Source organism: Acinonyx jubatus, chromosome C1 (assembly GCF_027475565.1).
Source record: "Acinonyx jubatus isolate Ajub_Pintada_27869175 chromosome C1, VMU_Ajub_asm_v1.0, whole genome shotgun sequence".
Classification (NCBI taxonomy): domain Eukaryota; kingdom Metazoa; phylum Chordata; class Mammalia; order Carnivora; family Felidae; genus Acinonyx; species Acinonyx jubatus.
In genome coordinates this window covers 12,851,812-12,867,998 of record NC_069381.1, presented here as the reverse complement: position 1 = coordinate 12,867,998, position 16,187 = coordinate 12,851,812, and the positions used below count along the sequence as shown (strand labels likewise).

The window sequence follows — 16,187 nt, the reverse complement described above, 5'->3', positions numbered from 1 at the left end:
CCAAAGAAGGAGGTGGGTACCAGCAGTGGGAACAGCATGTGCATGTGCAAAGGCCCTGGGGCAGCTAGGACCACCGTGTCTTCAGTGCCGAGGGGGACGGCAGGAGGATGGGGGTCTCGGTCCAGCTTTCTGTCTCCTCGGTGGTTCCCCTCGGGTGGCATCCATCTTCCACTTTCCAGAACACCACACGATAGGTTCTCGCCGAGGCCACGCTTGCTGGGAGACGGGAGGGAGGGGAGACCAGCTGCAGACCCACCCACCGCCACAGACACATCTCCCTCGTCACCTCCAGGCCCACTGAACACTCATGTGCTCAGACCCACACACTGCACTAAATATAACCGTCACATATGCCTCTTCTGTCTCCTTTCCGAGGGAAATAACATTAAGTAAAGCCCTTAAAATTTTAAAGAGCTGGGATGCGTGCTCTCTGCGGGAAGCTTTTAACGGCACGCTGGAAAGAAAGAATAATAATAATGAGGCCAGAAACAACAGAGCAGAGCCTGGCTGCCACCCCGTGACCGCCAGGGCAGGGAGGGGCCAGGCCTGTGGCCTTCACAGTCGTCGTGCAGCCGTGCGTGGGGCCCAGGCCCAGCTCTGGCTGCAGCTGGAGGCCCCGAGCCCCTGAGAGCTGTGTGGGATCAAGATGGGGGGTCTGGAGAGTCCCGGAGGCACAAAAGGAAGGGATCTCTGGCAGAGAAGCAAGAAAGCAGAGAGAACAGAAAGCGGGTAAAAGGCGAGACAACCTGGGTTCAACACAGCACAGCCACTTAGTAGCTGTGTGACCCTGAGCAAGTGGCTTAACCTCTCTGTGCTTCAGTCTTTGCTGCTGTAAGGTGGGGGTGCTAGGGCGCACACCTCCGAGGGGTTATGCAGATGGCGCAGTGAACAGTTGACACAAGCAGGAGCTTCCCATAGTGCCCGCACGCACGTAGCAAGCATTCAGTACACGTTTCCTACTAATACCACTTGGCAGGTGACGTCCAGGAGGCCCAGGCAGACAGCCTGGACCTGACCACACAGCTCTGTTGACTCCAGGCCCAGGAGTCTTTCCCTGGATCCACAGAGCTGAGAGAGGCCACTTTGTAACCAGAGGCTGTCCCAGGTTAACAGGAGGGGGCATCTTTTAAAGAGATCAAGCCAGATTAACACACGGCTCTGTCCCCACCCCTACCCCCCACAGCATTTGCCCCCTAGCTGTAGGGGGCAAATGGCCCCATGGGGGTTTTCAACCGGAAAGCAGGCTCCTCCTGGCCACTGTGAGTGCCATGGACCTGGGGGTCCGGACTGGGAAAATCTGTCTCGTCGCAAGACTAACCCACTTCCGGCAAATGCACTCGATCGATCCCCTGAGTCACCTCCGGCCTCGCTTCTTTCCTGCAACTCATACCCCTTCACCACTGTCTCCCAGAATCTCCCAGATGATCCACGCCATTTCCAGCCTATGAATCTTTGTCCCTACTATTACTTCCTCCTAAAATCTCTCCATCTCCTTCTTAGCCCGGCAAACTCCTACGCATCCTTCAAGACCCAGTTGGGTGTCACCACTTCTAGTGATATAGAACTTTCCCGCAAACCTCAGACAGATTAGTTATCCCCTGATCTGCATTCCTGCAAGGACTTACAGCTATTTCAATGGTAAAGTCTCCACTGTTATAACCACAATTTATTTGTTTGCCTGCCTCTCTGCCCCGGGAGGCTGCAAACCCCTTGAAGTCCAGCACCGGGTCTTACTTTTCCATGTAGTGCCAGCCTCAGCATGGGGCCCAACCCAGAGTAGGCGCTTAGCAAATGGCAGCTGCACGGAATTACAATGAGGCTGTGAGTGTGCACCCCACACTGAGTAACCAGTGGGGGGCCCCTCATCATTGACGTCGCTGGTCCTTAGTAAGCTCCACTGGATGCTTCCAAATTCCCAAAGGTGGGAATTTTAGGGTAACGACACGTCTTAAAGGAAATATTTTGGACATAGATGAAACCCTCCTTCCCAACCCTATTACCCATCCCAGAATCTGAGAACTGGAATCGTCCAGACCCACCCCTTTGTTTGACGGACCCAAGACTCAGAGGAGGGGGTAAGCCAGTCCACAGTAAGTTACTGGAGGCGTTGAAATCAGATCCCGTGGCTCGTTAAGGCTGAGGCTGGTGCCCCTTCGACCCAACTGGCTTTTTCCACTGCGGCTCGTGACGATGCTGGGTCGTATGGGGAAGCTTTTTAAAAATTCAAATAGTTCCATGTTATTTTATTTTACTATGAAGTAAGAAAAGAGTATAGACTCGCCATCACAAACCTAGACAGTGTATCTTTACATGAAACAAGTCAAGAGAGAGGAAATCAATTCAAATGTGATTGTAAGAGAACGACAACGTAAACAATGGCGGGGATGGGATGCAGCGACGACGAACATCGCTAAGGGGGTGACGGGCTGGGCAATCACTGCTGAGAGAGGTTCAGAGCCAGCCGGCCAGGAGGCACCAGCACCCAGGGAGTGAGGACCCATGGGTGACAGAAGCTACCTCTGAGACCCCGGAGCCAGCCCAAGAAGGCAGAGTGACAGACATCCTGGGGCTAAGGTGGGGGCCGTACGGCCCGCACAGAGAAAGACCCAGCCTGCGGGACACGGCCCCAAGCTCAGCTGGAAAGCCAGTCCTCGCCAAAGCCCATGTGGACAGTCAGGTAGATGAGAAGGGGCCAGAACGAAAGAACGTCACTCTGGCCAACGTGGAAACCGAGGCCTAAGGGGGCCGTTGGTGAAGCTCTTCTTGATGAATACTTAACCCCAGGGGGCGACCTGTCCCCTCCCGAAGGGTGACTCTGCCGCGGAGCCAGTAGGCAGGGCTGAGACCGACCTGCGCCTAGGGGCAGGGGGCGCCGAGGGGCTGGCGGACGACGGCAGTGTTGACAGATGGCACGCTGGCGAGGGGCAGGGGCCCTCCGTCTTGCCCGGAGCACATTAGAGAATGAGCCAGGGAAGAAATTGCCACTGGTATTTGTCACAGCAATTTCAGCAAAGCAGCCGAATGTGTAAGCGTCGCATGAATTTCAACTGGCAGAATTAGTCCCCATCAAAGTCATTCTGAGCAGTCAAGGTAGACGGGGGCGGGGGGGGGGGGGAAGGCCAGACAAAGGAGAATCGAGGGGCCTAAAGAAAGCCACCTCAGCCAACCGGGAAGCTGTGAGCTGAGGGGGCCGTCGGTGGAAGGTTTCCCAGGAAATAGTCATCGGATTTGAAGCCAGGTGCTCCTTGAACTCCAGCTACGGCCCGCAGAGAAGATGTCTCTAAAGGTGGTGATGGCACTTTGAGCCTTCGGGTGAAGGATGAAGATCCGGCTGGGGGTCCAGAGGGCTAATTCACTCACTGTTAATGCTCCCCCTGCCCCACTGCTCCCCCACCTGCAAGGGTAGAAGCCGCCTCTGGTGAGAGAGGCTGGCAGTCGGAGGGCACCTGCCTTTCCACTCGGAAGCAGGGAGCTTTGAGCCCGTTCATGACGGATGTCGAGCAGGCTGCCCACGGTAGGAGCCAGTGCGGATGGCAGGAAAGATGACCTAAATGGATGTAAGGAGAAAGCACCTCTCCGTGGGAAATAGGGTGGAAAATAGACTGCAGAATGACGAATCGGTGTGCCCTGGGGTGGAGTCATCAATCAGCGAGCTGGACCAGGGGACAGGGAGGTGTAGGGACACTGAATAGTCTAGGGCAGAGATGACGCATTGCAAAGGTCAACACCCGCAGTGGAGAATGCGGGCAGTTTCTCTTTACAAGTTGCGACATTGTCCCCGAATTACCTGCTGCTTCAAGCCCACGTGCTCCTGAAAAGCCAGTTCCGCCTTCCCAAAGACCCCCATGCTCATATGCTGCTTTTCAGCTCAGGAAAATCCGGCATCCAGCCCAGGATTGGGCACAAGGATGGGCATTTTATTACTGCCACGGTCCTTGGTATACACAGCCACCCATCATTAGCACCGCATGTGGTCCCCTTCGTGGTCACAGCAACGCTACTGGGCAGGAAGCACAATCCCCATTTTGTAGATGGGGAAACTGAGGCTTAGCGGGATGGTGCTAGATCTCTGCTCTTTGCACTCGAGCTCACATTCCTCCTTCCTCCGCTCGCTCTGTAGAGACACCTGCCTGTTTGGGCTTCCAACTGGGTTTGGCCAATGGGCAGCCAGGAAAACACTCAAAGACAAGAGTGGGGGGGAATGGTGGGTACTTCTCCCTCGAGCTCCCCTCTGCGTGGCCCTCTCCAGTCTACGGGTGGTAACGGCCACCCACTGCACCAAGCCCAGAGCGACACCATTCCCTGCTGTCTGCCCCAACCCCCATGTACACTGTCCCCTTAATAAGCCCGCCTCCTCCGAGACTCCCCGCTTGAGCTTGGTGTTTCCCAACTGGCACCTGATTGATGTGGAGGGAAGTCACTCCTCCCAAAGTCACAGAGCTCACACACACACACACACACACACACACACACACACACACAGCGGCTCTGGAACTTGAACCCTCCTCTGCCTGCCTCCAAAGCCTGCGTTGTCCCATCTGAACGGGGGCTGCTCCGCGGCTGACGTGCACACCCGCCACCTTTACAGATTGGCCTTATCCGTGTGCCACCTGCTCTGCAGTGTATTCAACATTTTTCTTTAACTCGACTCATTTTTTACTTAAATAAGCCGTTTTAAAAAGAGAGAGAGAGAGAATTTAAATCACTGCCCCAAATGGCAAACCAGACTTCCTCGCCTTAAACAGAGGGTAACTGAAAGAGAATTACAATGAAAACAAAACGCTGTTACTACAGCTCTGGCTCCCTTGGGCTCACTGAAGGTGTGTTGCCCCAGACCTGTTTTTGTTGGAAAGGCAGATCAGCACGCGATAGAGGGCATTAAAGACATGGTGTCATCAGCCTGAGGCTTTCTCCTTGGCACCACTGGAAGGACGGGATGAGAAAGAGACAGGGGAAGAGACCCTCCCTCCCCGATTCCTTGTCACTTGTGGCCAATGCGCAGGCCCCACCTGAAGAGTGGCCCCAGGTCCGCTCAGTCCAGCAGAACTTTCTGTAACGACGTCCCGTTTCCATCCGTCCTGTCCGACTCGGGAGCGTGACTGCAGAACCGAATTCTGTTTAATTCAGTTACATAAAAGCGGAGACACTCTGTTTAGTTGTAAATGTAAATGTCAGTCCTCAGTCACAGCCACGGCCACGGGCCGCCGAGTAGTGAATAGTACAGCCCTAGACGGTAAGCCCCGGGGGGGGGGGGGAGGGGTGGCAAGAACTTGCCTGTTCATTCTGCTCTGGATTTCTAGAACAGCACAGGGCTTCCCCCCCCCCCCCCCAAGGAAGCGATCAATTACCATTGGCTGCACCAGTGACGGAGTCAGTGAGTGAGTGAATGAATGAATGAATGAACGAACTACGTTGCATCCTGCAATGAAAGCGTGCCCTCTCTGCAACTCAAACCATCCTGGGAACCACTAACTCTTCCCCATTAGGCACCCTTCCTGCCGGGGCTTGCCTTTCTCCGCTGACCAGGCCCCTCAGTCGGGCAACGGGGGCCCAGGGATTCGCCTTTCCAAGCCTCTTCTCCTCTGAGCTGGGCCCCAGCCCACTTCTCTGCTGCCCCAGCGAACAAAGAAGTCTTTGTGATGTGGCTGCTTTTGTCACTCCCCGCCCCCCACCTGGCTCCCTCTGCCCCCCAACCCCCACCCCGTGCCCCCACCTGCAACACTAGGTGCCTGGTGACGATGAACAGTTAGTTTGTCACCTGCGCGTATTAACCGGGCACCCGGCCTTGGGTTATTGTGCCACCCGAATGCTCTCTTGACAACAACCTGTGTGCCCGGGGCAGCGAGCACCAGCTCCAGGTGAGGACGCCGTCCACCCTCTGGCCTTGCCAGCCCTTCCTCACCCTGCGGGTGCTTCCGAGCCCCCCGCGTGGCCCCTCCCTGCCAGCCCAGCACGATGCCAGGGCAGCCTGTGATGGACGCCTTCCTCCGGGGCAGCGTTCGGGAGATGGCGCTGGGGACATAAAGGAGGCGCCAACGACTGGTGACAGACAACCCCATCGGAGGGGCACGAGTGCCTCTGCAGAAAGAGAAACAAAAGGGCAAAGGGAACAGCTTGGCAAGGGAACAAGAAACCCAGTGGTTCAGCTGCTTCTCTCCCTGGCGCCTCCCAAGCTGCTCCCATGATTTATGAGGCTGGGGGGGGGGGGTCGCTCCCACTGGAGTGCCGCCGAGATCCCCACCCGAGTCCGGGGGACCCTGATGCTTCCCCACGGAAGGCTATGAGGGTGGTGGGTCCACCTGACTGAGCCCCCGGGATGGCCCCCAGGACTCGGAGGGAGAAGACCAGTCCCCCACATCACACACAGGGTGTGCAGTGACATTCCTCTCTGGCCTCACTTTTCCCGACTTCCAATGGGAGGAAGGAGATCGTGCACATAATTTCTCAGCTCCCTTCTGGCTCTGATGCTCTGTAATTCCAAGCCTGAGGACTCATTACGTGGGGACACCTACAATGCACCCCCTCAGCTGGGCACTGAGGTTTGCAAACACTTACTCCCCTTCACGCTCGGGGGCGCTGCGCAAGCCAGGCCTCATTAGAACAGCCCCTTCTCACATGCCTACCATGTGCTAGGCACCGTGCGTGTGGACCCCACGTAGTAGGTGATTTACCCTGCCCAGCTGCCCTCACCAAACCAGGCCACAGCGACGAGCTGCGGGTTCAGCTGGAGAAATCAAGGCTGACAGCAATGAAGAGGTTACCTGGGTTCACATGCTGGAGGGGTGGTGGCAAGGGGAGGTGAACCCTGGTCAGACTCCGGAGCCCATGCTCCCTGGAGATCTAGAAGCTTCTCCCCATCACTCTCCGTTCAGGCCCAGGGTACACGCTCCGCCTAGGGGCAGCCTTGCCATCTCAGCCATAACTGCTTTTCCCCCCTCGCCAGGTCTGGACACTCTGGGTGAGATAACAGCCCCCGAATTACGGCATCTCTTCCTTTAGGCCGTTGAGTCTTTGGGGGCACCCAGAACAGCCATTTATAACCCAGTGGAGGTTCCAAACAGTTGCCAGCTTCAGGTGGCCCAGAAAAACCAATTCATCTTCCTAGAACACTGCCCTGGGAGTGTCACTTTGCCCTCTTCAACTGTTCCCCACAATCCCCGGGCTCAAATCCAGGCCCCTGGCCCCGGGCACGCGGGCCTCCGCCAACAGCTCCAGCCAGGTTCAAACCTAGCTTCTCGATGAGCACCTTCTGCTCAAGGGAGGTCAGCCGGCTCACTGCCTCCCACCCCTCACACACCTACACAGCACTCTGACTCCCCCACCCTTTGGATGAGCTCTTCTCCTGCCCGGGATGCCCTCCTCACCCACCCAGAGTGTTTCAATCCCTCAGAACCTTCCTGGGCCACTCCTTTAATCCCCAAAGATTTATCCTTGGGATCCCTGTATTGGCCATTTATTATACACGATCGTTTATTGTTCTCAAATGAGTCTGTGTCATGTGGGGCTGAAATTCCTTGAGGGACGTCTCTGCTGGTCCAGCTTGAGGTGAGGGCCGCCGCTCGATTAATGGAAGCGGCTGGATCCTCTGACTTGGCTCCCACATCAGCCTCCAGCAGAGGGAGAAGAAAGTGTGAGCCCACTTGGCCTATCAGAGGGACTCCAAGGCCAAATGATCCTACCCCCGGGGGTGGGGAGGAAGGGAGGCGCCAGCGGCTGGGGACCACTTTCAGGCCAAGTGCTGTCATGCATTGTTTTACTCATCCTCACAACACCCTCCACTATCAAGAGACAGGAAACCATGACTCAGAGAGGTGGCAGCTAGCTCAAATGTGCTCTGCTGGGAAGTCATTGTGCTGGGACTTGAACCCAGTTCAGATGGAAACCTAAGTCCCTTAACAGCGGGTGGCTGTCCAACAGAGGCAGTGATCGAGGGAGGACCGGCACGCCCGGCGCTGTGTCGGCCGATGTGAACAACCTGCTCCGGGTTTGCAGGGCACTCTGATCGGACTGTTTGCCAATTTCCGCGGTGTAAATGCTTCTGCCGTGGTCGCTTTCAAGCCACAGGCAGGATCAGCTCAGAGTTGGAAAGAGACGTGCAAATCAACGCCTGGGTATGAATCCTGCTCTGCCCATCACCAGCAGTGGGACCTTGGGCGAATCACACAATCTCTCTAAGCCTCATCTATAAAATGGGACAGACTATCAACTCCCAAAGTTGCTGGGATGATTTAACAGGACATCGCACGTGAACAAGGCTGGCACAAGCCTGGACACATAGGAGCAGCTCAAAGCATGTTTCTTTCCTTCCTTCCTTCCTTGGTTCCTTCCGTCCTTTCTTTCCCCAGCTCCCACCCATCACCAGTCAAGGGCCGCCCTCCCACACACACAAGGAGAAGCCAGAGGGAACAGGGAACCCTTTGGTCTTCCTACCACATCCCCCTGTTGGCTCGTCCCCCAGATGCCAGCCGTGATGCCAGTGTGAGTGATGGTGAGCAGTGCTGGACAATGGACACATTCTCACACCAGGACGTGCTTCCAGAGGTGACCGGTCAGGGCCGGGAAACAGGCCCAGGCCTGGTGTCTGGACTGAACCTCAGGCTCAGTGGGGGCGGGGCTGGGGGTGGGGGTGGGAATCATTCATTCATTCAACAAACATGTCTTGAGGATCTGCCCAGAGCCAGGCATTGTCCAGGGCTGGGGGAGCAGGGATGCCCGCCCTCAAGAGCTCTCAGTTTGGTAGGAGACCAACTCTCGAGCCTCTCCAGCCCCAGAGGAGGGTCCTTCTAGCCGAGTGCTACCCAAAGTGGCCATGACAGCACCCAGTCCACAGTGCATGCTCTTTGGTCCGTTGACTGGTCTGTTGAATGGCCTGTCCCATTCCAGAACCCTGTAAGTTGAATGGAGCAACACACTGGGTGGGCGGGAGGTGAGGGGGAATGGAAGGAAGGCTGGGCACGCAGCCACCAAACCCAGATTCCACTCTTGCCACGTCCTGTCCCCGTCTTTTCACTCCCCACGCCTGTTTCCCTGTTCTGTGGGCACAAGAGTAGCTGCCTCTGTGTCTTATGTGAGGGAGGACTCGATGACATGATGGGTGTGGAAGCATTTTGTCAACTCTCAAGGACGACTGGCAGGTAGACGGGAGCATCTGGAGCCCGAGCCTCCAGCCCTTTGATTATCCGCGAGAAAGGCAAGAGTGTAGATCCACGAGCAGAACTGGGCCAACGGAAAGTTTACGTGTGAATCCAGCCTAAATTCCACACGCTGTAAGCCTTTCCATACATATTTCTGCAAAGAGTCTGTTCAACCAGGACACCCACGTCTAAAGGCCAAAGATGGTTTCTGCATCTAAACAGCCAAGTTTACTGAGCACCCACCATGGGCTTTGTGGGGAAGATTCACCAGTGAGCAGACCCGGCCAGGGCCCCTGCCTTCATGGAGCTTCACAGGGTTGGGGAGGGGCGCTGGCCATGCCTTAGGCCTCCAGGGAAAGTCAGGGCACAGGTGGGGGGATCAGTCACCCTCGAGCTAGGGGACCATGAGTCATCTTCAGTGTTACTGGCAACTATGAGGCTCCCCATGCCTAGGGAGGGTTTTTTTGTTTTTTTTTTTTCAAGCAGCCGAAATCAACTCTGGATAACTCAAGCCCCAAAAAAGTAACTTGTGGAACATTCTGGAAGTTCACGGAACACGAGGGCAAGCCGAAGCTCCAGGCGCTATAAGGACCCACGCCCTTTGTGCCGTAACAGCTCTGGCATAACCACGGTTCATACTGGTAATCATCAGAGCACATAGGACTGAGCCAAGAGCTTTGCATGTATGTAATGACTCGTCCCATCCCGTCAACAGCCCGGGAGGTAGGTCCTGTCATTATTGGCCTCAGGGAACTAGAGAAGTACAGTTTCACGGGGGCCCCCAGTGGCAAGGAGTACTTTCTGGTGGTTCTCAGTCTTCTTCTGTTCTGGATTCAGATCCCTGGGAGACTGTCTGATGGGCTCATCTGGGGATGCCTTACCTGTCTATGCCACCTACCAAGATGGGATACCATAGGGAGGGGCGGGGCGCATGCACAATTCCCCAAAGCAAATCCAGTATGTGAACGGTAGATGTACAAAGGACTGACAGATCCGATTCTTTGTCTGGGTGCCACCCTGTCCTTTCCTGTTCCTTTGGGCTGCGACTCTGTGCACCTCCAGCCCCATGGATTTATTCGCTCCAGCCACGAAATCCTGGCCAGTAGGTCTTGGTGATCATGGGCCCCCTCTGCTACTGGACCCCAGTGAAAGTGTAAAGTGGGTCCCAGGACTTCATCCCCCACCCCCTGTTCCCTCCCAGGAACTCATCCTGAAGACAGATCGCCCTTAGGAAGTGATGGCATGTGTTTTGCCACCACCGACATTTGTCGTTTAAAACAGAAGGCTCTGCATCCTCTAGCAAGTGGTAGAGGATTGTTGTATTCCTTCTTCCAGTGATGAAAAAATAAATAGTTTCTCCTCTCCTCCGGGAGCAGCAGTGTCTCTAGATTGCTTCAGACCTGGGTTTGAAACTCCCAGTTGTTCCACTTAATAATAATACAAAAACAAAGATCCTGAGCCTCATTCATTATTTAAGAAAGACAAGAAAAGAAAGAAGGAAAAGAGAGAGAAAGAGAAAGGTCCCGGGCCTCTCGTCTTCATCTGCAAAACACGGCTCATGACACTGCCGCCCAGATTCCTGAGAGCATTTAATGTATCAGGAACATCTAATAGGTGTGGAATAAATGGTAGCTATCCGTAATATCACTCTCGTTTCTCCCAGTCCTCAAAAAGACTCTGGGGAGACCAGTCTTGAGTTGAGCTAGTCACCTCCAGCTCTTTGCTCAGCCAGGCTTCCCCCCTGGCACATTTTCTTCCTTAGCCCTTGGCTTATTCATGTCCTCTCTTTACTTCAAGGTCTAGCTCGAGTTCTCCTTCCTCTCTGAAGCCTCCCCTTGACAGCCCCAAGGAATCACGCTTCCTCAAGAACTTCCTGGAGGGGATGTCAATCACTTGGACACATGTCCGCCTGGATAGCTATTAGTGTTCCATGAACTTGCCCGACCTCTCGGCCCGCGGGGGTGAGGGTCCCGGTGTGACTCTTTTCTGACACGCCCTGCCCACAACGGATGCCCATTCACGGTCTTGATGATGGCGAGGGCTTTCGGGGACAATCCCTTCCGCCATCTGTGCAGAATAACACCGGCTAATTCCCTCTCAATGAGGATAACATCCAGACAGGGAATTGCATACCCTGCAACTCTCCACGTGGCCGGAGCTGAGAAAGTGCCTGACGGCCATCATCACCAGCAGACATCAGAGCACAGAGGGAAGGAGTCAGTCCTGTGTCTGAATCGCTCATTCACTTATTGACTGGATGGCCTTGGACGAGTCACTTAACCTCCCTCAGCCTCAGTTTCCTCATCAGCAAAACGGGGCTAATTTTACCTTCCAGCATGCTAGTAAGGATTAGACGGGACAAGAACGATGAAGCTCAGGGCAGAATGCTGGCACACAGTGAGCCTTCGGTGGGGGTCAGAGGTAGAGCCCCTGCCCTATCAGTGAAGAAATCAATTTTCCGCTAAGCTGTGAACACCATACATGCAAGGGACTCTCTACTGTGTTCAAGGTCATGTTCCCAGTGCTTAGCACTCTGCTTGGCACATAGACACTATACAATAAACATCTGTTGGGCACCCGAGTAAACACGTCAAGCGGTCTGGGGATGCTGCAGATCCCAGGAAACCCAGCTAACAGAACTAACCAGTCTCTTCTTTGTTTGGCTCTTTGTTTGGCCTTTGCCTTCCAATTCATGCCTGCTAACCCAGAAACCCGAGAAAGTCACTTAAAGTGCCCCAAGAATGCATGCGACAGATATTCTGCAAAGTCGGGTTAGCCAGGCCAACCTGAGGCATCACCGGTGGCCGGCCGCCCCTGCCCAAGGGATTCTCTGTGCCCCACATAGAGGGAACATTAGAAACAAGGAGGGAGCCTGGGGCTGGGCCAGGTGGGAGCTGGTCGGAGCCAGATGTCCTGCCACCAATAAATCTTAACACTCTGAGCCTCAGTTTCCTAATCTGTGAAAAAAGGAGCTTAAACCCATTTTGCAGCTGCATGAGGCCTGTGAAGCGCCTAGCACGTGCGTGACACGCTGCAGCTGATGCACACAATCGTGGCTATTGAAAAACCAGAATCCCAGCCAGATACTAGGAAACGAGCAATCTCAGGCTGTTTCGGGAGACTCTCGTGTGTAAGGATCGCGCGACGTGGAGCCTCCTCGCCCGCGTGAGCCCGGGCAGCTCTCCTTTTGCGCCTGCCGCCTTGCCCCAGGCGTTCGGATTTCAGGGCGGGTGGGAATCAATTCCTACTCTAAGAGGGTCCTCCTGCTAAAAACAAAAACCAGGAGTTTCAGAACCACTGAATAAATGATCGCGGAAGTCGCTTCCAGCTCCGACATTCTCTGCGCTCAAAAGGCAAAAAATTACTTCAACCTCTCAGGAAAAACTCTAGTTTGCAGCTGGGGTGGGAAAGGGGTGGGGTTTATGGCTGTGGGGTGGGGCCAGGCTGGGGGCGGGGCGGCTGGGGGAGCAGGGGCGGAGCCTCCGGCTCTCGGCTCTGCCCGTCACTGCCCTGCGGGGGCTAAGAAGGAACCCAGCGGTGCCCGACCCCCCGCCCCGCGCCCAGGGTGTTGGGTGGGGGTGGGGAGGAAGGATAAACACTTAAAAGTCGGCACAGCAGCTTGCGCGCGCGCAGCCCCCGCAGTCTCAGTGCTGCGGCAGCCTCGGCCCTCCCGAGCCAGCCCTCCCACCCACCCACCTGCTGACACGCGGCTGCGGAGGGAGGACGGCAGGGCCGCTGGCTGGGGCCTTTGGCTCGCCCTACCTGGGCCTGCCTACCCACTACAATTCCAGGAGAAGTTCCCGGGGCCAAAGGAGGCAGGACCAAGAACCACTCTCTTCCCTACCTCCACCCCCCATCCCCGGTGCCCCCTCTCCCGGGCCACTGCACAGGGACAACCGCAGGACTTCCTTCCCAGAAGTGCCCAGGCAGGGGAAACTGGGGCCCGAAGACTTGAAGACGCCTCGGGGCGCTCCTGGGTGATCCGGAAAGCCGGAGAAACGTGGGTTTCTCCAATGCAGAGTCAGATATTGGGGGGGGGGGTAGTTAGGGGCAGGGGCTAATGGCCCAGCCAGTCCTGTGTGCAGCGGAGTGCCTTCTCCCAAGGCACAGACTCACCTCTGCAAAGCTGAACGCTTTTGTCTGCGATCCTTAGGGGTACAACAGGGAAGGGGACGCTAGCCATGCCCCTACCTAACAGAGACCGCCATCGCCTTCCCCCCGGCCCCTCCACACCACCACTGGCAGGCGTGTTTCGGAATGCCTGCCCTGGATTCTACCCTCTCCGCCCTCCCAGGCGGCCCGTGGCAGGTGGCCGGGCTAAGCCAACTGCTAGGTGCACGGCTTGCAGTCGCATCCCGGAAGGGCGCCCTCCTCCGGCAAGAGAGCCTCTTACATCTGGCGCTGACCCTTTTCGTACCCCCGCCCCCTCGTGGGCACAGAGTTGGGACCGGGAAAGAGGGACCCCACCCTCGCGCACGCTCGCTTCCTCTGCGGAGGAGAAGAGGGCCCCCCGGCGGCCCAGGAACCCTGCCTGCGCCCCAGGCTCGGAAAGTTTCCCGTCCGTGATCCGAGTCAGCGCTCCTCCCTTCACCCTGAGCAGCGAGCTCTAGGCCACGCCGGCTCCCCCGGCCCAGACGCGCTCACCCGCGGCTCCCGAGCCCCCCTGCGCCCTGCAGCCTGCAGAGGCGGGCAAGGGGAGCGGAGACGCCAGGACGCCGGGTCAGCTCTCCGCAGCCCGGCAGCCCGAAGAACGCCGCTCTCGGGCTCTGGGGAGAGCTCGCAGGGTGGGGTCCTGACGGGGCCGGGTTTCCCAACGTTGGCTTAAACCATCAGTCGCCAACCCCACCCCTGCCGCGTCAGTTCTGCACGTTCCGGGGTGGGGGAAACGATGCTCCCCTCCTGCCCCCAACCCCCAATCCCTTCTCCCTGCAATGTCCAGGTGAGGGCTCCAGTGCCTTTCAACAAAGCCCAGTGCCGAACGCTGGAACCGGGACCCTCCCCCCCCCCCCCCCATATAACCTTTCCCTCTAGAGGCATCCGACGGAGGGAGCCCTCACCCCAAAGTTGGGGGGAGATTCTGATCCACTTTGGAAAGTCTTTTGCTCCAAAGGGTAGGGGACAAAGTATGGGGCTGACATTTCTTCTGGGTCACACATAACCCCTCCCCCTCTCTGCCAGCAAGACCACCATTCAGGCTCAAATTCTGCAGCCTCTCCCATCTGCAGACCCAACACTCTCCGAGGACCTCGTGGGAGGGGTTATTTTAGGGCGGGGGGGGGGGAGCACCCATTCCTGGCAGGCACTCTCAGAGCCTGGCGAGGCACCTCCCGGCAGGGCAAGGCAAACAGAGTTGACCCCCTACCATCATTATTGAGTTGGGCTAGGGGCTGAGATCCTACTGGCCACAATGGCTACTTTTTGGCACCCCGCACTCCCCCCCTTCATGGCTGTGACTCCAGAGGGGCCGATTCTGGGCGCCCAGGTTTAGCATTTGGTATTGGCTGGGACTCGAGGACGCGGACCCTCTGGTCTCCGCGCCCGTGGCTGTTCGCTGGTCCCGCTTTCCCCCTGCTGGGCTCTTAGCCCGTGGGTCGGCTCATTGCCCGAAAGGTGCCGGGGTCGCCAGGATGGGCTCCGGTAGCATGTAAGACCCACCAGGCGGCGGCGCCGGGCGCGAGGCACCGAAGGCGGCCGCGAGCCCCTGACCCTGGAGCTGCGGAGCCAGCATCTTTCGCTCTGGGGACCCCGCTCAGCTTCCAGCTTCTCTGAGCTGGTTCAGCCAGGACCAAGTCCTTGCGGGACACACACCCGACTGCTCACACCTCCTGGGCTCCCGGGCGCATCCGTCCCTACCTCCACACTAAAACCACACGCTCCATCGCACGCACACACGCTCTCGGACCACGTAGCAACACAACCCCCACGCGCCTGCACCTCCACACATCCCACATACACGCATACTCCTGCCCAAGTGTCACATCCCCCCCATCCTATGCACACACGCGCCCCCCCCCCCCGAAATAGTCATCTGCTGCCGCACACCCCTGAAGAGACTCACACACTCGGGACCCGCGAGAAACGCCACACCTCACATACTCCCCACCCTTTAACACGCTCACACACACAATGACACAAGCTTTCACACTTCACACCTCACCGAGAAGCCGGCACCAGCTCACACCCCCAAATACTCTGGCTCACTCTGGCTCACACGCACACCTTCTCCGTGGAACTGACAGAGACACTCAAACAGCCCATCTGCACACTCACATCTCTAAATACACTCCCGCACCCTCTGCGCACACAGCTCCTTCCCGGACACCCTTACCCACAGACGCAACAAAGGCACACGCTCGTACACACACACACACGCGCGCACACACACACACACACACACACACACACACACACACACACCCTGGCACAGACCCGCGCGCGCTCTCCTCGGAGGACACCTCCTCCCTCCGTGGCCGAGCCGACCGACCGCGCGGACCGTCACGCCGGGACCGGTGCTCGCGCCGCGAGCCTCTCCGGGGCGCCCCGGGCCCGCGCCCTTCCCCGGCGGCCCGCCCCCGCGCGCGTCCCCCACCCCGGGCTCCGGCCGGGCGCCCGCGCACTCACCGCGCGCCAGGTCCAGGATCGCGGCGAGCAGCAGGCAGACGCAGCCGCGGAGGCTCGGGGCGGCTCGCATGGTGCCCGGGAGCTGGCGGCGGTGGCGAGGCGGAGGCGGTGGCGGAGGCGGCGGGTCCCCTCGCCATGGGCTCAGGCGCGCTCCTGCCTCCGGCCGCCGGCCGCGACGGTGGCGGGCAGCGCCGGGCGCCGCGGGGGCGCCCCCATGCCGCCGCGGCCGGGCCGCCGGGGCGCCGGGCTCCACTCGGCTCGGGCTCTGCGGGGTGCCGCGCGACCCTGCGCTCCGGGCGTCCTCCCGGCGCGCCGCGGCTCCCGGCTCCCCCGGCTGCGCGCGGCGCCCACCGCGGCCCCGGAGTCGGATCGGCGGCAGCGCCGGAGTTTGGAGCCGAACCGCGCTCCCTCTGCCTCGCGCTCGCCTCTCCC

General features: G+C 57.9%; 1 protein-coding gene across 1 annotated transcript in view; it reads right to left on the bottom strand.

Moving 5' to 3' along the window:
* IGSF21 (immunoglobin superfamily member 21) overlaps positions 1-15,959 on the bottom strand; it is a 229,636-nt gene extending 213,677 nt beyond the window's left edge. Inside the window, exon 1 of the mRNA XM_027060264.2 lies at positions 15,756-15,959. Within this exon, the coding sequence (XP_026916065.1) occupies positions 15,756-15,825 (70 nt within the window). The 5' untranslated portion in view covers positions 15,826-15,959. The remainder of the gene's footprint in view (positions 1-15,755) is intronic.
* Positions 15,960-16,187: the final 228 nt, after the last annotated feature.